Here is a 21,715-nt window from a genome sequence, read left to right as displayed (position 1 = left end):
TTAGGATTGTTACAATTTTTATTTATTTATTTATTTTTGGTTACAAATTTAATTTTACAATTAGGAAACTTAGGATTATTTGTATAAAATGATAAGTTTCAATTTGAGTTCTATCCTACTCAATCCATCACTATCCTAAGCAAAATTATAAATTATTTAAACATAACCCACAACATATGCGATCATTATGAGTTTGTTAATTGATCATAAAATTTTATTTTAGAAGATTTTTTTGTTTAGACTTCTTTCTTTAAACAACTCTTTATTTGGGTGTTTTTGTTTGGAATTTTGAATTTGAATGTTTGTATAATATAATTGTTGAATATAAAATAATTTTTAAATATAATATAAAAAATAATAAACAATTTAATTTAATTTACTAGAAATAATCAATCCATATTATGACTATAATTATCTTCTCATTTAAAAAATAAATAATCAAATCTAAACACAAACTTTGATCCCACACTAAAAGAGTAAAGTAGTATATTCCATTTACTTTGGAACTTGCAAACAATGTGTAGACTCTAACCATTTCACATTCAAAACTAAAATAATGTCTTTGGTCAAAATGTGTTCACAGTTCACACACACACAACCCTATATTTAATTACATATGCATAATATAAAATTAAATTAAATTATCCTACTGTTGTTTTGCTTAATATTGAAATTAATATTTCGTTATCAATGTATTTTATATTTATTTTTATCTAAAAATATAAAAATTAAAAATTAGTGTACATTCAATTGCACTTAAATTCCAAAATAGCGGAAGAAATCATCATCATCATGTTCTCTAAAGTTGTGTACTTTAATTTACTATTTATTTATTTATTTATTTATTTTCACACCTACAATAGAAAACACATTTATTAAATAATCAGAATTACTACAATTAAGTAAAAAAAGTACTGAATGGACCAATAATTGCTTCTTGAAATATTTAATTTTAAAAGAACAAAAAAGAATTAATTCATTTCACTATTTAATTTCCACTAATTCATATTGGCCTATCTATCTGATCCAATTCTCCTTCCAAAATTTATTTATTTAATAAGTATTGGTCGAAAAAGGACAAACCATACCTGCTTTTGAGTCATGGATTATTCCCCTAATCCATCACTAATAAATAATATCTACAAATTTAGAGACATTTAATCACTTGATTAAATATTTGTCACAAATATTAATGGTCCCCAATTTAATGTATGATTTATTGAAACACCCCCTAATTTTTATTTTTTTTATTTTTTTAAGTTGTTAAAAACAGGCAAGACTTAGTCAACATATATAGAGATTTGATTTACGCAAATAATGGAAAGTTTAATCATTGAATTGAAGTGAACATTGATTTTAGTGAAAATAAATTATTATTATTATTATTATTATTATTATTAGAATAAATAGCCGCATATTGACCATTTCTAAGACTAATTCCGGAAAACAAACGTGCAATAATAATAATAATAATAATAATAATAATAATAATAAATTTAATTAATATATGCGCGTCACTGAAATTAAAACGAAAAGCGCGTTTGTTGAAAAGTATTTTAAGACTGACGATTCTTCACCAAACTCCATCGGCTCGGCTCGGCGGAAGCTTCCAGTAGCTGTTATTAATTAATTTACTGTCCGGAAAAAAATAAAAAATAATAAAAAAAATACACCTGTCTTAAACCTTCAAAATTAAATTCCATTCGTTGAAAGTGGATTTAAAAAAATGGAATAAAATTAATTAATGGATTTCAGAAGACTATGTGGGTCATAAACTAATAATAATAACAAAAATTGTTTAATTATTTAAATGTATTTTTAAATTTTGAAATAAAAAATGGTGCCATGTCTGATTAAGACATGTCCAACACTAATAGTAGAACATAATATATATATATATTAATATTAATATTAATATATGTATGTATGAACCTTTTTCGTTTTTTACGTTACGTAAATGAATATGGTGGATTATTATTGGACACGGCTAGCTGCCTGCAATTGCAAAAGATTCTCTTCAAACATGTATACACGTGTCTTTCTGGATTTTTATTTTATTTTATTTGATCTTATGTCGACAGGAGAGAAGATCAAATATAAAAAAAGGTAATTAGATTCCGTCAAAAATTTATCTTGAACGGCGATTGCGGATTCTCATGTTATAAAATATATATATATCTAAAAAGAGTATACTTTTAAAATATTATTGAAATTAATATTTAAATAAAAAAAATCAAGATTCTACCCAAAATCAATCAAACTGATACCATATATATATTTGAAAATTTAAAAGATATTAAAAATAATAGAAATTAAGGTGTTATTTATTAAATATTTTAAAATTTTGATACTATTTAATTTATTTATTTTTTTTAATAAATTAATTGAATAGTATAGTAGTGGGTGCGACTGGAGGATCAGTACTTTAGGGGATAAGGGTAGCTGTCACTCCACACTCTTCATTAATTAATTGCAATTATTTATTATTATTATTTTTATTATTATTATTGGGGTTAATTGCCATAAGTACTTAATCTCATGCACTACGAACCACGTTGTGGAATCTTACATTATTGGGATAAAATGTAATATAATATAAATACATGTATATATTAAGAACACAATACAGGGATCTCTTTTTTAGGTTACCAATATAATATATATTATGTTCTTTAATAAAAAAGTTAGTATTCAATGTAAAATATTAAATTTTCATATTTCACATTATTATTATTTTTTTTTATAAATAGTAGTACTAAATAAACAATTCAAAACAAAATTAGAAGAAATAAAAATTAAAGGATACATGTGTTTGGTTTGGTTTGGTTTTGATTTAATATTTAGTTTAAATATTATTTTAATATGATATTTTATAAAATAAAATAAAATATATTTTTAAAATGTAAAATTTTAAATTTGAAAACCAAAGCAATATTTGTGTATGCTTTGATATTTATTATTCCCAATGCAATTTTAGATATATTTATTATAATCTTTTTTGCAATTTTATTATATGTAGCAAAGAAGAGCATAACCCATATAAAATAATAAGCCTTTAAATCCACTTTTTATAATATTAATCTAAAATAAGATATCCGCATAATGATTTATTCATTATTATTTAGTCGTATATATTCAAACAAGTATTTTTGTCAAAATACTCAATATATTTTTTTTCAAAAAATTAAATATACTACACACTTATTATTTTTATATTATTTAGACAGTTCTCTTTATCTTAAATAAAATAAATTTTCTTCAATAAGTATATATTTTGTTATTTCTTTTATTGTTCAAATACTCCATCCGTTCAACGGTGTTCCATTTACTGTAGAAACGAGAATTATAAAGAATATAATTAGTAAATAATAAGAATGTCTCGGTGAAAACAATTACGTATAATAAAAATATTAAGATTAAGATAATCTAATTAAAATTTAAAAAATTATAAATTTAAAAGTTTAAAATAAGATTAAAATGTATACTTTTTTTCAAAAATGGAAAGTGGCCGATTAAATGAGACAGACGGAAATAGAAAAATGGACACGATAAAACAAGACGAAGAAAGTATAAAATATCTATTTTATTTTTTTCAGTATATATAGACTCCGTACTAAAATCACGACTAAAATACAATATTTATTAAATTTAGTACAAAACATAAATATATTTATAAGTGTATGGATGAAGTAGTATTTTCCATACATTATACATTACATAACCATAATAGTACCTAGAGAGGAAAAAAAAAAAAAAAAATGCAAATAAATAAAACCAACCAATCATGTCTCACATCTACACACTTACATAAACACTTCATTACAATCTACAAAAAAATGTCCCAATAGAAAACTTAGGCATTACCGTTTATATCTTCCAATCCACAATCTCCAAATGTCTTACCTCTATTTTTAGAAATTTAGTAATCCAATATTAAAAGTCAATCACACATGGATCATTAATGTTTCCACACACACTAATCATTGGAAGAGGAGAAGATGCACCAGGGATCTTATTACAACATCATTTTCAATAATATTCTCCATGTGAATTTTTTTAATTGACTATGTTTTATTTATTTATTTATTTGTTTCTGGTTATGGTACTATAAATCCAATACGAATTTTCAACTATATATAGAAAGTCAAAGGGCCCCTCTAAAAATTTGTACGGGTATGTGCAAGAACAAAAACTTAAATTTAAAATACGTAGATAAATACGGTATAATTATACGCCTAACTCACGAAAAATACAAACAGGGAGATGAAAGAATCAGACATAGAATCATTCAGAAATAATTTGATAGCAATTAGTCAACTGATAGGACAAAAATAACACATACAGGTGGCGCGAAGCTGCCCAAGCCGGGAGCCGACAGCCAATGAAATTAGTTGCCTTGTTGACCGCGCCTTCCCCGTTTGAGCCGAGCCGCCGCCGAAGTCACCAAACTCGACCGCCTTTATCCTTTGCTTCAGGCCCAATCATCGCCCGCCACGTAAGGTTGGTGTCGGGACAAAACTTACGGTTGTTCGATGATTAGCTCTGAAGTCAAAATGATTCTCTAATATTCTCCCCAAATTAGTGTATTCCAAATAGTTTTGCAATAGTAATAAATTTAATTATTAAAAAAAATATTTGTGATTTAATTAGTACAATACATTATTTATGAAGTAAACAAATGTTGAAATAGGACATATTAATAATTTTCTAGTGCACTTTTCAAAGGAATGACATTTTTTTTTTGGCAAACAATAACTACTTCTTTTAAGTCTGAACTAATAAAACTGGACACATGGATTTTGATCTGACAGCTAAAATTGATTGAAGTTGTAAAGTAGAAAAAGAAGGCTTTAAAATTAATTGCAATTTTATAAAAAATAAACTTATGTACTATATTTTTTAATATAAAACTATCTATAAACAGTACAAACTAACGCATCTTAATTAATTTAATTCCCAAATAATAAAACTTCAGTGTAAGTTTAAGTCACAATAATTTATTTAGCATTTATTGGGAGTGCGATAATTGGAAAAAAATAAAATAAAATAATAATTTAGGGATATCACGGGATTGGCTTTAAGACGGAGTGGGGCCCAGCAAGCTATGGCGGGAACGGTGCAACCGCCAGCTATTTCTGTCCTGGCAGGATCTCTCCGCGATTGGTCCACGTGTCCACTAAAGGACATCCCGTCCGTCCACGTTTCGCCCCGCCCATGTTCCTTCCTTTCCGGGTAAAGTCAAAAATAACCTCCCCAGGCGGGGGCAAAACCGTCATTCCACGTGTAAAGTGTGGTCAAAACGGTGGCACTACGTGTCATTATGCGTGAACTTTAATCTCCCCCACTCCAATTGGTGGGTTCGTCTTCTGACCGTCCACAAGAATTCGCAAACAGCTGCGCCCACACAGTTATCCCCTGCGCCGCCGCGCACGTGATTGCCGCCCCGCCCCGCCCTATTCTGACCTAAACCCGAACGAATCTTCGGTAACACCGTCGTTTTTGTAGTTTACTGTTGTACCCTCAAAGGAAGGAGCGTTGACCGCGTAAAAACGGGGGTGTTTTGAGGGCAAATATGGGATTTTACCGGAAGCTTAAATGGAAATCGGCAGGCGTTTGGTTGAACCAACTTAACAACCACCGGGGCTTTTATTTATTTATTTATTTATTTTTATATATAAATATATTTAATGGAAAAGGGGTGGAGTGTTAATGCTAAATTCGCTGTAATTAGATTAATTAAATGACATTAACTGTGATTAAATAAATTTTAATTAGATAATTAATATTTAATTTATTAGCTTTTTTTCGACATTTTATATATATTGGGAATTATATGATATGGGTTCTTTTTCTCTTTTTCGGTTTTCCAACTTTTGTTAGGATTCCATCTACGCTTCTCTGTTTCTCTCTCTAGAAACTTTATCTCTCTGCACAGACGGGGCGACGCGGTGGTCGCTGCATCTCGCCGGAAAAGTGGTTCGCCGGCGAACAGTGCGCTCGGAGAATTGGTTCGGTATTATTCTGTGCGTAGTGAGAGGCGTTTTCGGTTTCATTGGCTGTGACGCGGTGGGTGGAATCGTTCCGATCTCCGAGTTTAACTCGGTTCGTGGAGGTTTGATAGGAATGTGGAAGGCCTAGAAGAATTTCGCCTGTTGATTGCGCCCTGGATCGTGGTCTAGGGCATGTTTTGCGTTTCTTCGAGGCTGTTTATTGCGTGTTTTTAGGTGAAAGTTAGAGAAGACGGAGATTAAAGGGGAAGTGTTTGGGAATGAGATGGTACGTTTTCGTATGGTTTGTAGTGGTTAAGCGTTGATTGTTGGCTTTTCTCACCCTTTCTTCTTTCTCTTCCGAGTTCTTGCTTAATGTAGATTCTCTTCTGAGTTCTTCCTCTTCTTTCTCTTCTGGTTGGATTTAGGATTGTTTGGATCTTACGCATTCTTATGACAATGCTTCTGATTCCATGAACTTTCCACGGTGCTATCGTGCAATTTGGCCTGTCTTTCTGTTGAATGTTGTAGTTTTAGTCGAAATTTTTCTTGTCTGATACCTAAATCTTAGATTTAGGTTGTGAGTAATCCATAATTGTAGATGTTGTTCTGGGCGTTTCTCAACTGTGGTTTATCTGTTTTCCTCTTCTCTCTTTCTTCTCCTATTATTTTCCCGTCTGTTCTCTGTTAATCAAATGGATTATTTGAGTTATTACTTCCTGAGAATTGGCGAAACTTTTCTTACTCGCCTTCAACATATTTTGTGCATTTTCCGTGACTCCTTAATACACATATATGCATGACAGATTGTCTTATTTCATATTTTTGCATTCGCCTCCGAGCTTCAGATCTCACCTTTTCAGATTGGGTCCAATTAGGAAATCCTTTGACTTTTCTAAGTTTCAGTAATTATGCAAATTTGGTTAGGAAACAATAAGTTTTCTGAGCATCGCGTAGCATATTTTTCTGGAAATTGTCCTTTTGACACTTTGACTTTTCATGTTGAACGGAAATTGGTGATAACGTTCTAAATGACTTGGCTAGTTCTTATTTTTCTGTCGATGGGCTTAGGGAGTTAATCTGGGCGTTCTAATTGACCTTTTTAATATTTTTAAGAGTCACTATGGTGCTATTTTTGGTTAAGATCAATTTAACTTTGTGCTTTGTTATCATATGCACTCCAGTTTGGTTTAGATTTTTTGCATGTTTTCTTTTGTGTTTCTGTGAACATTGTTAGAATTTTGCCATGGAATTATCATGTTTAATCTTAGTGCTGTTATAATGGAGAAAATTGTTGGCAACCTTTTTAGGGGAGTCCCTGACATCATTCTTTATTTATATGACTGCTTTTGTTTTAATTCCTGTATGCTATATATATGTGTATATATATATATATATATATATATTAATTTCTGACAATTCTTTAAGCCAACAGAAAGCATTCAAGGATAAGCTAAATGATATGGACATTTGATGTTTGAACTATTTTCATATCAAAATTCCTGGACTAGATTCTGCAGGATACATCTTGTTTGACATTCTTTTGGATAACTTTATTAAATGTTACATGACCTAGTGTTTTATATGATTTTTTCTTAATGGTTATTATTTTATTTTCCAGGTGGAAGGAAGGGCCTGTATGTCGAGGGAAGCTAAGCTTGAATTCTTGAAACGTAAAAGATTACAACGGTTGAAAACCGAAAGGGCAAATGCTTCCACTTTAGTGAGTAGCATGATGAGCAGAAGCGGAGGGGATGCTTTAAGAGCATCTGTTCCAATTGGTGTGAGTTTACATGGTAACTCTGAAGCACTATTTAGAAGTGGCAGCAGTTTGAATGAAAGAGATGCTTTTTCCAAGCACAAAGTGGCAAAATTTGACATGTCTGACCTTGAGTGGACGGATAAAATACCAGAGTGTCCTGTGTACAATCCAACTCTCGCCGATTTCCAGGATCCTTTGGTTTATCTGCAAAAGATAGCTCCGGAAGCCTCAAAATATGGTACAGTTATTATGATATTAATATATAGATTGCTTGCTAGGAACCTTACTTTTGATGGAAAGTGGCATTGCTCACATAGATAAGGTTTCATGGTCTTGTTCTTGCCTCTCAAATCTCAATCAAGTTTTTTAAGGAATGTGTATATGCATATATATTTGCTACTTCGGTATAGTTGTCCATATAAATGACGTCTTACTAGAAATTTTTTTTTTCTACTTTTGACACCGCCCCATGTTTCTACCTTTATTGGTGCGTTCAGCTTATGTATTTCGATTAAAGTAGCATCCCCTGAAGTTCTCTTTCTGTCCTTAGGCATGTGCAAGGTTGTATCTCCGGTAACTGCTAGTGTTCCTGCTGGTGTGGTTCTTATGAAAGAGAAAGTTGGTTTCAAATTTACAACTCGGGTCCAACCTCTTCGTTTGGCTGAATGGGATCAAGATGACAAAGTTACCTTTTTCATGAGTGGAAGGTGATTGCCCTGTTTTTCCTTGATATATTAAATGAATCAAGTTATTTTTCAGGCTGTTGAACATAATTTGCCTTTTCAGAAACTATACATTTCGTGAATTCGAGAAAATGGCGAACAAGATCTTTGCTCGTAGATATTGTAGTGCTGGATGCCTTCCCGTTTCATTCATGGAAAAAGAGTTTTGGAATGAAATAGCTTGTGGAAAGACTGAAAGTGTTGAATATGCATCTGATGTTGATGGTAGTGCATTTTCAGCTTCTCCTACTGACCCCCTTGGAAAAAGCAGATGGAATTTGAAGGTGTAGATTCCAGAACAAATGTTTCACTTGTTGTCTCTTTTCTTCTTCATTGAATGTTATCATTAAAACTGCTATAGTGGAAATTTTAGCTTCTAAGTAAAGGAATTAAAGCAAATATAAGATGAGGGGGATGGCTTTCTTGTTTTCATAGGATTTGTTATTCACAGAACTTTAACCTATGAATCCAATAGTTTTATATTCATTTAATTTGCCTGTTTCTGTGCTGCAAACATTTGATTATGAGAAAACCAATGCCGACATATTTCAATAGTCATTTTATATCTGGATTATAGTCTTGTTGGAATCTTTGATAATATACATCTATGTATGTATCTATACTCTTGGATTTGGATTTTACAACCTTTTCATGATCTTTCCGCAATGATCCTTGTGATGTTTTTTATGTTTCTTGTGACCTTGCATAGAGTTTATAAGTAATTCTTCTTGTGATTTCCTTTTCAGAATCTTTCTCGGTTGCCAAAATCCATTTTACGCCTTCTAGAAACATCAATCCCGGTAACTAGTCAATTTATTTATTGGATTTGGTATTTTTTGGTATTCTGCATCTAAGGAAGCTCAGAATAATACTTTGTGTATTCCAGGGAGTCACTGAACCGATGTTGTACATAGGAATGCTGTTTAGCATGTTTGCGTGGCATGTTGAAGATCATTACTTGTATAGGTATGAACAAGTACTTCAAATATTTACAAGCTGTCGGGCTAAATATTTTTTGTTCTATGCATCACTCTGCTGATTCATGGTTCCACGTGTATGGGCAGCATTAACTATCATCACTGTGGGGCAGCAAAAACTTGGTATGGTATACCTGGTGATGCAGCTCTTGATTTTGAAAAGGTGGTCAGGGAACAAGTTTACACTCAGGATATATTATCAGCTGATGGGGATGATGGAGCTTTTGATGTCCTTCTAGGGAAAACAACATTGTTTCCACCAAAGATATTGTTAGAACACGGTGTTCCTGTTTACAAAGCGGTACAGAAGCCTGGTGAATTTATAATAACTTTCCCTAGGGCCTATCATGCTGGTTTTAGTCATGGTACGTCATGATTATTTAGATTTGTTTCTTATTTGTTAGTTAACTTTATATGCATAAAGGTATATTGCTTTTATTTCCTCTTTTGATCACAATTTAATCTTTTCAACTCATATACTCCAGGTTTTAATTGTGGTGAAGCTGTTAATTTTGCAATGGGTGATTGGTTTCCTCTGGGATCAATCGCGAGCCGTCGCTATGCTCTTCTTAACAGGATGCCTCTCCTTCCTCAAGAGGAGCTCCTGTGCAAAGAAGCAATGCAACTCTATGAGAGGCTGGAAATTGAGGATCCAGATCATTCATATGCAGATTTGTCATCTTGCAATAGTATCAGGGTGCCATTTGTAACTTTAATCAGATATCAGCATCGAGTTCGATGGTTTTTGATGAAGTCGAAAGAATGTTCTGCTGTGTCCACATTTTCCCATGGAACAATTCTTTGTAGCCTCTGCAAGCGAGATTGTTATGTTTCCTATCTGAATTGCCGGTGTTTGCATCATTATGTATGCTTACGCCACGGTATGACTTTGATACTGTTTTTTACTTGTTTCTTTGAGATTATTTTACCAATATTTATTATGTTATAAGATTAGCTAACTCTGGTGATTCGGTCTCCTCATCAGATATAAAATCACTTGATTTGACTTGTGGAGGCATTCGGAATTTGTGTGTGAGAGAAGATATCTCAGTTTTGGAAGCTGCAGCTAGACAGTTTGAGAAGGAGGAGAATGTATTACTTGAGGTTGAGAAACACTGTAGTAATGGCGACGGCATGCTTTTGCTGTCTGGGATATTCTCAGGACCTGAATTTGATGGTTATGTTCCTTATTGTGAGATTTCTTTAAAGTCAAACATGGATACCTCGGGAGAGCAGGGTCAGTTGAACCCTCAGCTGACTGGCCTTTCCTCGTGTGATGACACCAGGATTGCTGCAAGTGAAACCTCCATTCATTTTGGTTCAGGCTCGTCAACATTGACAGCAACTGAAAGTCATCGTGTAAATATTGAAAGTACCGTTAATGATGAAAGCGACAGTTCTGATTCAGGGATGTTTCGTGTCAAGCGCAGATCTGTTAAAGTGGAACAGAAGATTGCACGTCGTGATTCTGCATTTGCTAGCACTCAACAACAGGTAGAGCTTTTCATGCTTATCTTGATCTGATTTGGACATCTTCTTGGGGAAGTGATGCTATACGTGCAACATTTGTGCTTTTACATGTTTCGTTTGATAAACTGCTGAATAGAACAACTTCTAAGCTTTATATTCCGATGATTCTCTATGAACACTTTCATTTTAACATTAAATCCATACAAGCTGTGTAATTGGATAGCACGGATTCTAAGCAGCGCCTGAATCTTTTCTTTTACAGGGTTTTAAGCGACTCAAGAAGCTTCAGCCCGAATTGTGTTGTGGGCAGGCATATTCCTGTGAGCGGTCTTCGACTACTGATAATCGTAGCCGTAATTCTGATATTAGTTCCATTGACTGTAAGGAGGCACAGAAAGTTCCCTCAAGGGACAAGTTGGGCAGAGAAAGTGGCATACCTATCTCGATCAAGTTCAAGAAGAAGACTGACAAAGAAGCTTTGAGCAGACACAGGGAACCGTACAGAGATCATAGAAGCTACAACGAGTTGGGGAAATCGACTAGGGAACATTCACATTCCTCCTCCTCCTCCTCATCAGTAGATTTTGGGACGAAACGGCTAAAGGTCAGGGGACCGTCAGTTTTAGGACACCAAGAAAGGTTGAACTGAGTTCATACCATTATTAACAACCTGCCATTGAAGAAGCATCTTTCTTAACCCAATGACTGACTATTGCTTTCTAATGGAGAAATCAAATCTAACAGAAGGAAAGTAAGCAGGAATTCTATTCTATTCCATTCGATTCCATTCCAAGGGAGCAGCGACCGGACAGACATATTAACCAGCATTAGGTTAAAGTGTTATGGCATTCTTTGTGCAAGGCCCCGAATTGGAGGCAGACTTGCACGGTGGTGTGGCGAAACATTGTAAACGGTAGGTTAGCATGTTAACCATGTACATTTGGTCGGTTTTTCTTTTAACAGTTGATTGATTTTTGGACAGCGCCGATGTGTGGGGTGGGGTTATTCCTATTCCCTGCCCTGCCGGCGATGACATGTCATTGATCTCTCTGTCTCTGTTTCGATGGGTTGGTTGGTTGCGTCTGCTGCTTCCATTGTGTTATGGTTGGTTCGTTATTCTTTTGTGTAGCTGTGAGGCGAGGCGTGTCTTGCCTGTTGCCTCTATCTAGACTGCTACTGCATCAATAAACATGAAATGAAATTAAAAGGAAAAAGGTTGTGGATGGTTGGTTGGTTGCCTTATGGCAAATATCATATCTAATCTAATATATATGTTGGGAAGGAAGGAATCGCATTCATAAATCAGTAACCTTGCTTTCGGTGTTATATGATTTTTAGGTTAGGTGTGACAACTGCAATTTAGATCATGTCTATATATTGAGTGGGCTCAAAAGCCCAAATAGGGCCAACCAAATCATTATTCATTGGGTACAGTGGCAGTGAACTAATACTCTACCAATTAGATCTGTAAATGTTTTGAAGTATATATATATACGACAAATCAAAAGATAAAAACCTAAAAACTATAAGTAGAAAAATGAGAAGGAAGGAAGAAAATATATTTAGACATATGATCTCGGAAAATCAATTAATGATGTTACTTAATTACTTACTGCTAGTTACCACGACCACAAAACAAATTGAGTAGGGTAGGTGTGTAATTATATAATCAATCGTATTGTATTGGTTATTCAGAAAAGAATTCACTCAGAACGTCTTTCCAGCTGCAAGATCTAGAAGAAGCTGCTGATGTATCATCGCCATTGCCATTGTGTAGTAGTAGTTGCTTATAGTCAATGACTTCTCCCAGTCCCAGTCCCAGTCCCAGTCCTCCCCACATATGAATATGATCGTCATCATCATCATCATCTGGGAATGACTTCTGAAATCCAAACACCTCACCATCCTTCCCGCATTTCAGAATCTGCCCCAACTCACCGTCAACTGATGACGACGATGATGATCCAATTGTGCTTCCACTCAACAATTCTGTCGTCACGCCTTTGTTTCCACAGTAGTCTTCCCCCACCTCCTCCATCAATTTCGGCATCGTCTCCTCCAACCCAACCATTCCCTGCTGCTGAGGGATGCCGCCATCATCATTCTCATTATTATCATTACTGTTCAAGTACATCTGGTTTAGGGTTTCCGTTGAACCTAAATTAGGATTCATAATCGGGGGCATTAATGGCGGCGATGGATTACTGTTCTTCAGGGCTTGGAGAAGGCCACAAAGGACTCCAAGCTTCGAAATAAAGCCACTTTCAAAAGTGCTTGAGTAGGAATTGTAGTAGTCGAGGTAATTATTATTGGGATAATCACTACCGTTCAGCATCAACAATGGCTGGTGAGTTTTGGGGTCGATTCCAGATCGGATCAGCCTCTTCCGGAGGTGAGTGTTCCAGTAGTTCTTGATCTCGTTATCAGTTCTGCCAGGGAGGCGGCTGGCTATGGCGGACCACTTGTTGCCGAGAAGTGAGTGGAGATGGATGATGTGCTTGTCTTCCTCCGGGGAGAAGTTTCCGCGCTTGATGTCCCGCCGGAGATAATTGGTCCACCGGAGACGGCAGCTCTTGCCGCAGCGGTTGAGGCCGGCCTTCTTTGGAAGGAGCTGCCAGCTGCCATGGCCGTGCTTGTCTATGTAGTCGATTAGCTTCTGATCCTCTTCTGGTGTCCACGCCCCCTTCTTCATCGCAATATGATCATCGTCTTCATGATCTATTTCTTCTTCTGCTGCTTTACCAGAATAGTAATATTGTCGTCGTCTAATGTTAATGGTGTTGGGAGGTTGAGGAAGACGAAGAGGAGGTCTCATTCTTGATATATATCTATATATATTTCTGTAGATCAGATCAGATCAGATCAGAAGATTGATATAGTGTGTTGTATATATATATGGAGCTAGGGAAGAAGATGCACGTCACTCTGATATATATATGCTTCATGCATGCATGCATGGAACATTCCTCTGTATGTATTGGGGGTTTGAATAAGAGTTAGGTAATAGTTAGTTAATGCATGAAAGTAACAGTCAATTAAAATATTAATTTTGCTGGAATAACAAGTCATTAACTAATAAATCTTTCCATTACAGTTTGAAAACTTTTCACCATAAACACAAACGAACACCTGTATCTCTCTCTCTCTCTCTCTCTCTCTCTCTCTCTATATATATATATATATATATATATGTATATAATTGGTGACCACCTACTACGGAGTTATAATATGCAAAATAGTTGTTAATACAATTTCCCAATGACAATATACATTTGTTCGAATTAAACAGGTCAATCGTCACCACATATAAAAGTATATAATATAGTTACATACATACATATGTGTGTTATATATATATATATAATTTTTTTAGGGGTTTTGCTTCCAAGAACAAGACATTGGAGAGAGTCAGTAACCTATACAACTAACTACTACTACCTTAATTTTCACAATGCACATATAATTAATCATGTCATCACAATTTAAGATGGCACCTATGACTAAAATAAATAAGCTTTGATTAGGACAACACTAATTGATAATGCCATGTACGTGTGTATGTATGTATGTATGTATGATGATTAAAAAACACACACACACACACACACATATATATACATATATTATTGTTACTTGAGGGAGTGAACAATTAACCTATCTCATTAGTCATTAGTCTAAATGGGAGTTAAGAATATGGAAAGACATCTTTACTTTTGTCTTACATACATGTATCAATAGTATTCTCCCTATTCGTCATTTTTTAATATTCAAAATAACATATTCCAGGAAATAAATACTTTATGGAACGGATTAAAATTAAGAAAATAATAAACGGTTAAAGAATGGTAAATATTTTATAGATTAGACAAAGGATGAGCGATGGATGTGATGTGAAAGACTAATTAGTTTGTTGTTTCTTTTCTTTCTTGATCAACTAAAACACTCTATCAATTCATTTCTATTCTTTCTTGTTTCTTCCAAATGCATTTTTCATTTTAATTGAAATCAATGAGGAGAAGCTTCTAAAACTTGTTTTGAGGCCACTCCAAACAAACAAGTCTCAACCCTCAAAAGTCAGTCAGTCAAGCTTTGGTTTGTTCAACTTGAACATGACTAACTAACTGCTCACTCCCTCCCTCTTCTAAAAGCTCATTTTCTTTTTCTCAACCAATCTTTTTTTAACTAATTTCAATATCTTCTACTTAAATCCCAACTATATCAATAAATATATAAAAAGCAGTTTCAGGACATTACCACTTCGAATCTGATACAACCATCATACTATCCATCAACCATCATATCTATCAACAGATTCCTACCCACCAGATTGCTTCTTCGTAATAACAACAATAATAATCCACAATTAGGAACACCCAAATCATCACCACCACCACAATCCTTTAATTCCTTCTTCTTGATCAGTAAAAATGAGTTAGTACTTACTTACACACAAACGACAAACCCCCCTTATTAACTTCTTCATCCTTCTCTTACACAACAACATCATCATCATCATCAATCCCAACTCATCAGAGTGGCTTCTGTTACTGTACCACCAGATCTGCACCAAAACAAGCATCAATCAAAAGTTAAAACCCCATCAAATAAACATATCAACAAATCAAAGAACCCAAAAGATAAAAACCTTTTGTATATCCAAAGAAAGTTAAGTAAGTAAGCATTGAGATCACCATTTGATATACATAACACAACACACCATATACTATACTTATTATTATGTCTGTCACTGCTGCAGCTGCCTCTGCAGATTAATGAGCTTGTAATAAGCTCCTTCCTTGTTCTCGATCAAGCTCGAATGTGTCCCCTGTTCTATGATCTTCCCTTCCTGCAGCACCGATATCTGATCCGCGTTCTTGATCGTCGACAGCCGGTGCGCCACCATCACCGTCGTCCGGCTCTTCATCAGCCTGTCAAGCGCCTGCTGCACTATGCGCTCCGACTCCACGTCCAGTGCACTTGTCGCCTCGTCCAGCAGCAAGATCGACGGGTTTTTCAGAATTGCGCGCGCGATCGCTACTCGTTGCCTCTGCCCTCCCGACAGCTGGACTCCTCGTTCCCCGACTTTCGTCGAGTATCCCTCCGGGAGGGAGCTAATGAAGCTATGCGCGTTCGCCAGCTTCGCTGCCTCGATGATCTCGGATTCCGTCGCACCGTCCTTCCCATAAAGGATGTTTTCGTAGATCGACGTCGCGAAGAGCGCCGGCTCCTGCTGCACGAGGCCTATGTGCTTTCGGAGCGACTTCAGCTTCAGCTTCCGTATGTCTTTCCCTGCATTGTTTTTCGACTCGAATTCGATGTCATGAAACGAGCATTCAACGCTAACATGGTTTTAGAAATAACTCGAAAACTCACCGTCGATCAATATCTTCCCCGAGATGGGATCGTAGAATCGGAGTATGAGGGAGATGACAGAGCTTTTGCCGGAGCCACTCTGCCCGACAAGCGCCATGCTTCTTCCGGCGTGGACTCGCATATTGAAATCCTTGAAAATTGATACGTTTGGCCTTGAGGGGTAGCTGAATTCGACGCCCTTGAATTCGATAGTCCCGTCTACTTGCGTCACCTCTTCTCCGACATCGTTCAGAATCTCGGTCTTCCGGTCGAGCACTTCGAACACAGAGGCCACCATATGAGTTCCCTTCAAGAGATCCGGCGCCATGGCGAGGAGCTCGCCCATACCTAAGGCCGTCACGATCATTACCATGAACGTTTTCATCACCGATTTGAAGCTTCCGAGCCCCTTCTCCATTAGCTTCGAACCGTACCTAGTTTCAAGTAAACAGGGGAAGACACGATCAAACATTTTCTCCGTCGCACATACTACGACGTTGTAAAGATTGCGGCGTACCATAAGGCGAGAGCGTAGGACGAGAAGATGAAAAACTGCGAGACCCCGTAAAAGATCCCTGCAGCCTGCCCGCGCCTGAACGAACTTTTGGATGGTTCGATGAGTTCTTGCGAATAAAGATCGAGAACTTTCTCCTCCGAGCAGAATGCTGCTACGGTTCGGATGTTGCTCACGGCCTCTCCAGCGAGCATGTTGGCTTTGAGATACGCTTTGTCCAAGTCGACGCCGTAGCCTTTCATGAAAAGTTTCTGCAACAAAACAACATATCATTCACAAGTAGTCGTAGTAATAGTAATTGCAGTTTCTTCTTAAGAAAGGAGTTGCTCGAACCTCGCTTATATGCCCACTAACGATCAATGGATAAGTCGCCATGACAACTAGAGCAAGCCTCCAGTTCATGATGAAGGCGATGACAAAGGACGAGGCGACCAAGCCGATGTTTTGTAGCAAAATGGTCGAGCGATCGACAACTACAGTCCGCAGTAAAGTAGCATCGGTTTCTAACTTGGATGCCAGCATCGAACTCGAGTTGTTCATGTCATCGAACCATCCTATCTCGTTTCGCAGCATAGCTTCAAACAAACAAGAACTTCATGAGCTCTACTCGAATGAACTAATGTAATAACCATCAAAGAAAGATCTTGAAAGATACCAGAGAACATCTTCTCCCTAACACGAAGGGTGAGGCGCTCGCCCATGATCCCGAAGCTCATGTGTGTAATTGTGTTTACAAACACGGCTATAACAGCGCCACCGCAGAAGAGGAAGGCGATCTTTCTAACTTCCCGGCGAGTTGTGTCCCAATCCATGTAGTAGGAGACGAGAGCCTGAGTCACACCAAGTGCAAACAGAGGCAATTGTGCCCCGGCAATGAATGCGCAAAGTGTGCCGGAAACACCATAAAACCAATCCGGCCGCACCATGGAGAACAGTCTACCCGAGGAGATGTTAACAGGTTTTACAACCTCAGGTCCTTCGCCACCAAATCTGCTCAACGATCTCTCTGAACGAAAACTTGCGCCGAGGCTTCTTGTCGTGCGGGATAACTCCCGCGAGTACCGAATGCTGCCCTCCCGCGAATACCTAATGCTGCAATCATGTATACGTTCGGACATCAGAAATGAAAACATGGTAACATTGTGGATGATTTATGCGGCGAAATTGTACCTAAGAGGTCGCCCCATCGTAGGACCGTGGGGCGACATTTGATGCAACGAAGCTGCCTCTTGTAGCTGAACAAGCGAAGCATAGGCGCTGTGGGGCTTCGACATGAGCTCATCATGGCTGCCGGATTCGACAATGGTGCCATTTTGCACGACAGCTATCACGTCGGCGTTTCTGATTGTCGAAAGGCGATGAGCCACGACAACCGTGGTTCGCCCCACCATCACGCGGTCGAGAGCCTCTTGCACGCTCTTCTCAGACTCTGCATCGAGGGCGCTCGTCGCCTCATCCAACAATAAGATGGAAGGATTCTTCACGATGGCTCGGGATATTGCGATCCTCTGCTTCTGTCCGCCCGATAGCTGTATCCCTCTCTCGCCTACCTGAGTATCGAATCGCTCGGGGAGGTTATTGATGAAGTTGATTGCCTCCGAAAGCTTTGCTGCGCGGATGATTTCCTCATTGGTGGCGTCGTGTTTGCCGTAGAGAATGTTGTCTCTAATGGTGGTGGCGAACAGGGCGGGCTCTTGATTCACAAGCCCGATTTGATGCCTGAGCCATTTCAGGTCCAGCTCCCTGATATCATTCCTGTCCAATTTTATGTGCCCTGATCGCGGCTCGTAGAAGCGTTCTATCAACGATATAACCGTGCTCTTCCCGGAGCCGCTACCTCCGACAAGGGCTACGATCTTTCCAGGTGGGATGTCCAAGCAGAGCTTGTCGAAAATCAGGACATCAGGGCGGGAAGGGTAGCTGAAAGACACGTTCTTGAATTGAATGTGGCCATCTACTTTGCTCAGCTTCCTCCCTGTCTGAGAACTGGTTTTGCTGAGAGTGTTCCTTTCGATCATCTCGAAGATGGGATACGCTGCCGCTTTCGCTCGAATGAATGCTGAAACATCAGGAGCTGCTTGTCCGAGAGACCTGGAAATGTACAGAGAAAGAAGAGGTAGGTAATTTGTTTGTTTTCATGGCGGAATCTGACACATACTGATACATGAGGGCGGGGAAGAAGAAACTTACAGGCCGGAGATGACGACATTGAGCATGGTGGTGAAAGACTCTCCGCCATTAGCAATATTCTTGTGGACAACGATGCTGGTGAACCAGACAAGCAACGCCCACGACAAGAAGAGCACGCAATGGAGGGTCCCGAGGCCGAGGCCTTTGGCCAGGCCGGCTTTCCGGCCGTACTTGTAAGTGCTCAACAGAGATGTTTTGTACATGCTGACTGCTTTCTCTTCTCCGGCGAATGCTTGCACTGTCCGCACATTTCCGATCACCTGAACAGAAAGAAAGAAACACGATTTAACAAGAATTCAAGAATGCATGACTGAATGTGTGATTGGAACAACCTCTTCGGCGATTTCTCCGGCGTTGACGTACGCCTTGCGGACCCTGGCGATGAGGCCGGTGGCGACGTAAGCGTAGATGCCGCCGGCGATCGCAATCATGGGCACGATGGACAGCGTCACCAAGCTGATTTGCCAAACCCTGATGAACCCTATTACGAACCCTGACAAGAAACGGCTGATGTAGTGCAGGAAATTCCCCACCTGCATTCCAAAACGTAAACATCGATTAATTAGTCTCGAGTTAGATTTCGATATTCGTCGGATTGGGCAAATTAATCCTGTGTGGTTTGTCGGTATTATCAAGACACGAAGCAGCAGGCTTGAGTTTATCACATCGGAATCAGATGAAATTAAGTGGGGACAAACACAAACTACAAGCAGGCAGCACAGCAGAGTAAATGTCAAAGCTAACTCAAGACAAACATTGACATTAAATCAACTCCCATCGCTGTCCCTATCCCGAAAACAGTTGAGAGATTAAAAACTGCTTTTACACAAAACTGCATACTGAAATCACAGAGAGATCAAAAGGGATCCTAATTCTTTGCCGTTTCACTTTCGCATCTCAATCAGCAATTACGCCATCGACATCAGGCAACAGTAAAAGATATACATCAAAGTTGAAGGAAGGAAGATGAACTCCCAGAAAGAGAGAAAGAGAAATTCGCAAGTAAAAGAATGTAATCATTATTGGCGTAGAGTTTGTCCACACAAGCACATGACACAATAAATTTCTGTACATGTCACGCTGGTATTCATGCTCTCTACTCACCGCCAGAACAAATTGATGAGTTTGTCCGAAATCAATTAATTAAAGGGAAGGAAGGAAGAAAATTTTAAGTGAGTGCCTGGCTGTCCAACTGTCTTACCAAACCAAATAAATGCCATTTGCATTTACTCCTCTCCGTCTCCCTCTCCCTCACTCTATCTCTCTCATCTTTCAAGCTATTTATTCATTTCATACAGGAAAGCACACAGACATCACAAATATTCTTGCTTTAGCCTATAATAACAATAACAATAACAATAACAATAGAAATAATACGATGACGGGAACCAACCATTCAATACACATTTGAGATGATGTCGTGTGGCAGTTGGGAGCACACTGTTATACTTATTTCTGTTATTACTATTGCCATTAGTATTGTGCATTAATACTCAGCCGATTTCTGAGTGTGTATAGGTGTGTGCAGATCATAGTAGGTGCGCCATGAAAGAGTTTAGTGTTGTTATATATGTAGTAATCCCATTTCAATATGATTAATCAATTAATTAGCTGTTAGATAGTAAAAGGGTTGGGTACCTTTTCAGAAAGAGCGTCCTGGACTACAATAATGTCACTGGTAATGGCAGAGATGACCTCCCCAGTTGATGCTTCAGTGTCGAAAATGGAGATGTCTTGATTTAGCATTGATCTCAGATAAGCCATTCTCATTTTTGCTGCCTGTCTCTCCCCGGTATACATCCAGCATGCCACCTCTACATCATATATAATTAACAAATTTTAATTGAAACTAAACAACAGAAGTAAAGTAATGTGCATATATATGTGTTATAGATTGCTAATGATTCCATTACAGATCCTACCTGTCCATGATGAGAACATAATCACTATGCTTAGGTACACGAAATCCAAAGAATACTGCAGAAAAAGGGGGCAACAATACTTGAAATCAGTGCGGATGTTGAAGATTGAAAAATGACTAGTAAATTTTTGCGATTCAAAGCTAATTATTAGTTAATAAAAGGCGTGCAGTATACTGTAGTGTAGTTAAATCGTCGTCAATTACTTCTTACCATGGCGATTCGATGCGAAGCTAATTTGGGGAAGAGATAAGCCAAGCCGATGACGTTAATCATCTTCCCGAAGAAGATGAAGAAAACGGGGACAGAGGCGCCATGCACGCAGGCGCCGATGGAACCGACAAACATGAGCAAATAATCGTATCCGTCGGCGAAGGAGAATAGCTTCCCCAGCGACACCTTCTTCGCCGCCATAGTCTTCTCCTTGTCTTTCTCCTTCTCCGTCTCCTCGCCGCCATTGCCCGCTGCCGGTGGCGACTGATGGCTCATCTCGTACCTAGCTAGGGTTTCCGAAACTGAATTCCTTGCTTCGTCAGTGAATTAATTCGGGAATTGCGAGGTAGAGGTACAAGTAGAGGTAGATGCGGTGGTGTTCATGAGAATGGAGAGGAATATATGATGAATGAATGAATGAGGGTAGAGGATGGTGGAGGTGGAGATGGAGGTGGAGGAGGAGGAGAGCATTAATGTGCCATCCCACAGAAACAAAATCAAATAAAGTTGAGCAACGAACAAACTGGTTTAGCGGTGCTTAATTAATTTCCAACCCAATACACATATACATACATACATACATACATAATACTGTATATCTCTATCTAT

General features: G+C 37.6%; 3 protein-coding genes across 7 annotated transcripts; 1 reads left to right on the top strand and 2 right to left on the bottom strand.

The window, feature by feature from the left end:
* Nucleotides 1-5,833: 5,833 nt before the first annotated feature.
* Nucleotides 5,834-12,032, top strand: LOC127240130 (lysine-specific demethylase JMJ13). The gene is made up of 10 exons (XM_051258616.1): nucleotides 5,834-6,276; nucleotides 7,609-7,987; nucleotides 8,300-8,456; nucleotides 8,536-8,755; nucleotides 9,218-9,271; nucleotides 9,358-9,437; nucleotides 9,536-9,813; nucleotides 9,934-10,329; nucleotides 10,434-10,942; nucleotides 11,181-12,032. The coding sequence occupies exons 1-10, from the start codon at nucleotides 6,274-6,276 to the stop codon at nucleotides 11,565-11,567; spliced, it is 2,463 nt and encodes an 820-aa protein (XP_051114573.1). The 5' UTR covers nucleotides 5,834-6,273; the 3' UTR covers nucleotides 11,568-12,032.
* A 336-nt stretch (nucleotides 12,033-12,368) lies between these two features.
* Nucleotides 12,369-15,006, bottom strand: LOC127240131 (transcription factor MYB41-like). 2 transcript variants are annotated; one of them, XM_051258618.1, is made up of 2 exons: nucleotides 13,244-15,006; nucleotides 12,369-13,075 (listed from the first exon to the last, which is right to left on the bottom strand). In XM_051258618.1, exons 1-2 carry the CDS (start codon nucleotides 13,731-13,733, stop codon nucleotides 12,606-12,608), a joined length of 960 nt encoding a protein of 319 aa, XP_051114575.1. In that variant the 5' UTR covers nucleotides 13,734-15,006; the 3' UTR covers nucleotides 12,369-12,605. The 2 variants fall into 2 exon arrangements, with proteins under 2 accessions (XP_051114575.1, XP_051114574.1); XM_051258617.1 differs by having other exon boundaries at nucleotides 12,369-15,006.
* A 128-nt stretch (nucleotides 15,007-15,134) lies between these two features.
* Nucleotides 15,135-21,715, bottom strand: LOC127240129 (ABC transporter B family member 2-like). 4 transcript variants are annotated; one of them, XR_007836300.1, is made up of 12 exons: nucleotides 21,107-21,715; nucleotides 20,897-20,951; nucleotides 20,613-20,788; nucleotides 19,307-19,507; nucleotides 18,975-19,234; nucleotides 17,955-18,875; nucleotides 17,440-17,876; nucleotides 17,118-17,359; nucleotides 16,788-17,035; nucleotides 16,292-16,704; nucleotides 15,564-16,207; nucleotides 15,135-15,479 (listed from the first exon to the last, which is right to left on the bottom strand). XR_007836300.1 is itself a non-coding variant. In XM_051258613.1 (12 exons), the coding sequence occupies exons 1-11, from the start codon at nucleotides 21,380-21,382 to the stop codon at nucleotides 15,663-15,665; spliced, it is 3,774 nt and encodes a 1,257-aa protein (XP_051114570.1). In that variant the 5' UTR covers nucleotides 21,383-21,715; the 3' UTR covers nucleotides 15,135-15,479; nucleotides 15,636-15,662. The 4 variants fall into 4 exon arrangements, 2 of the variants coding, with proteins under 2 accessions (XP_051114570.1, XP_051114571.1); XR_007836301.1 differs by having other exon boundaries at nucleotides 15,610-16,207; XM_051258613.1 differs by having other exon boundaries at nucleotides 15,636-16,207.

Source organism: Andrographis paniculata, unplaced genomic scaffold, assembly GCF_009805555.1.
Source record: "Andrographis paniculata isolate CXL003 unplaced genomic scaffold, ASM980555v1 Contig79END, whole genome shotgun sequence".
NCBI classification, from domain to species: domain Eukaryota; kingdom Viridiplantae; phylum Streptophyta; class Magnoliopsida; order Lamiales; family Acanthaceae; genus Andrographis; species Andrographis paniculata.
This window is presented reverse-complemented; position numbering and strand designations above follow the sequence as displayed.

What these genes read in the sequence shown, in the direction of transcription:
- LOC127240130 (XM_051258616.1), top strand. An exon ending in TTCTAGAAACATCAATCCCG is followed by an intron (nt 9,272 to 9,357) that starts GTAACTAGTCAA and finishes TGTGTATTCCAG; the next exon opens with GGAGTCACTGAACCGATGTT. An exon ending in TTATGTATGCTTACGCCACG is followed by an intron (nt 10,330 to 10,433) that starts GTATGACTTTGA and finishes TCTCCTCATCAG; the next exon opens with ATATAAAATCACTTGATTTG.
- LOC127240131 (XM_051258617.1), bottom strand. Translation starts at nt 13,733, where the DNA reads ATGAGACCTCCTCTTCGTCTTCCTCAACCTCCCAACACCATTAACATT.
- LOC127240129 (XM_051258613.1), bottom strand. Translation starts at nt 21,382, where the DNA reads ATGAGCCATCAGTCGCCACCGGCAGCGGGCAATGGCGGCGAGGAGACG. An exon ending in CTTCGCATCGAATCGCCATG is followed by an intron (nt 20,952 to 21,106) that starts GTAAGAAGTAAT and finishes CTTTTTCTGCAG; the next exon opens with TATTCTTTGGATTTCGTGTA. An exon ending in AGGACGCTCTTTCTGAAAAG is followed by an intron (nt 19,508 to 20,612) that starts GTACCCAACCCT and finishes TTTGGAATGCAG; the next exon opens with GTGGGGAATTTCCTGCACTA.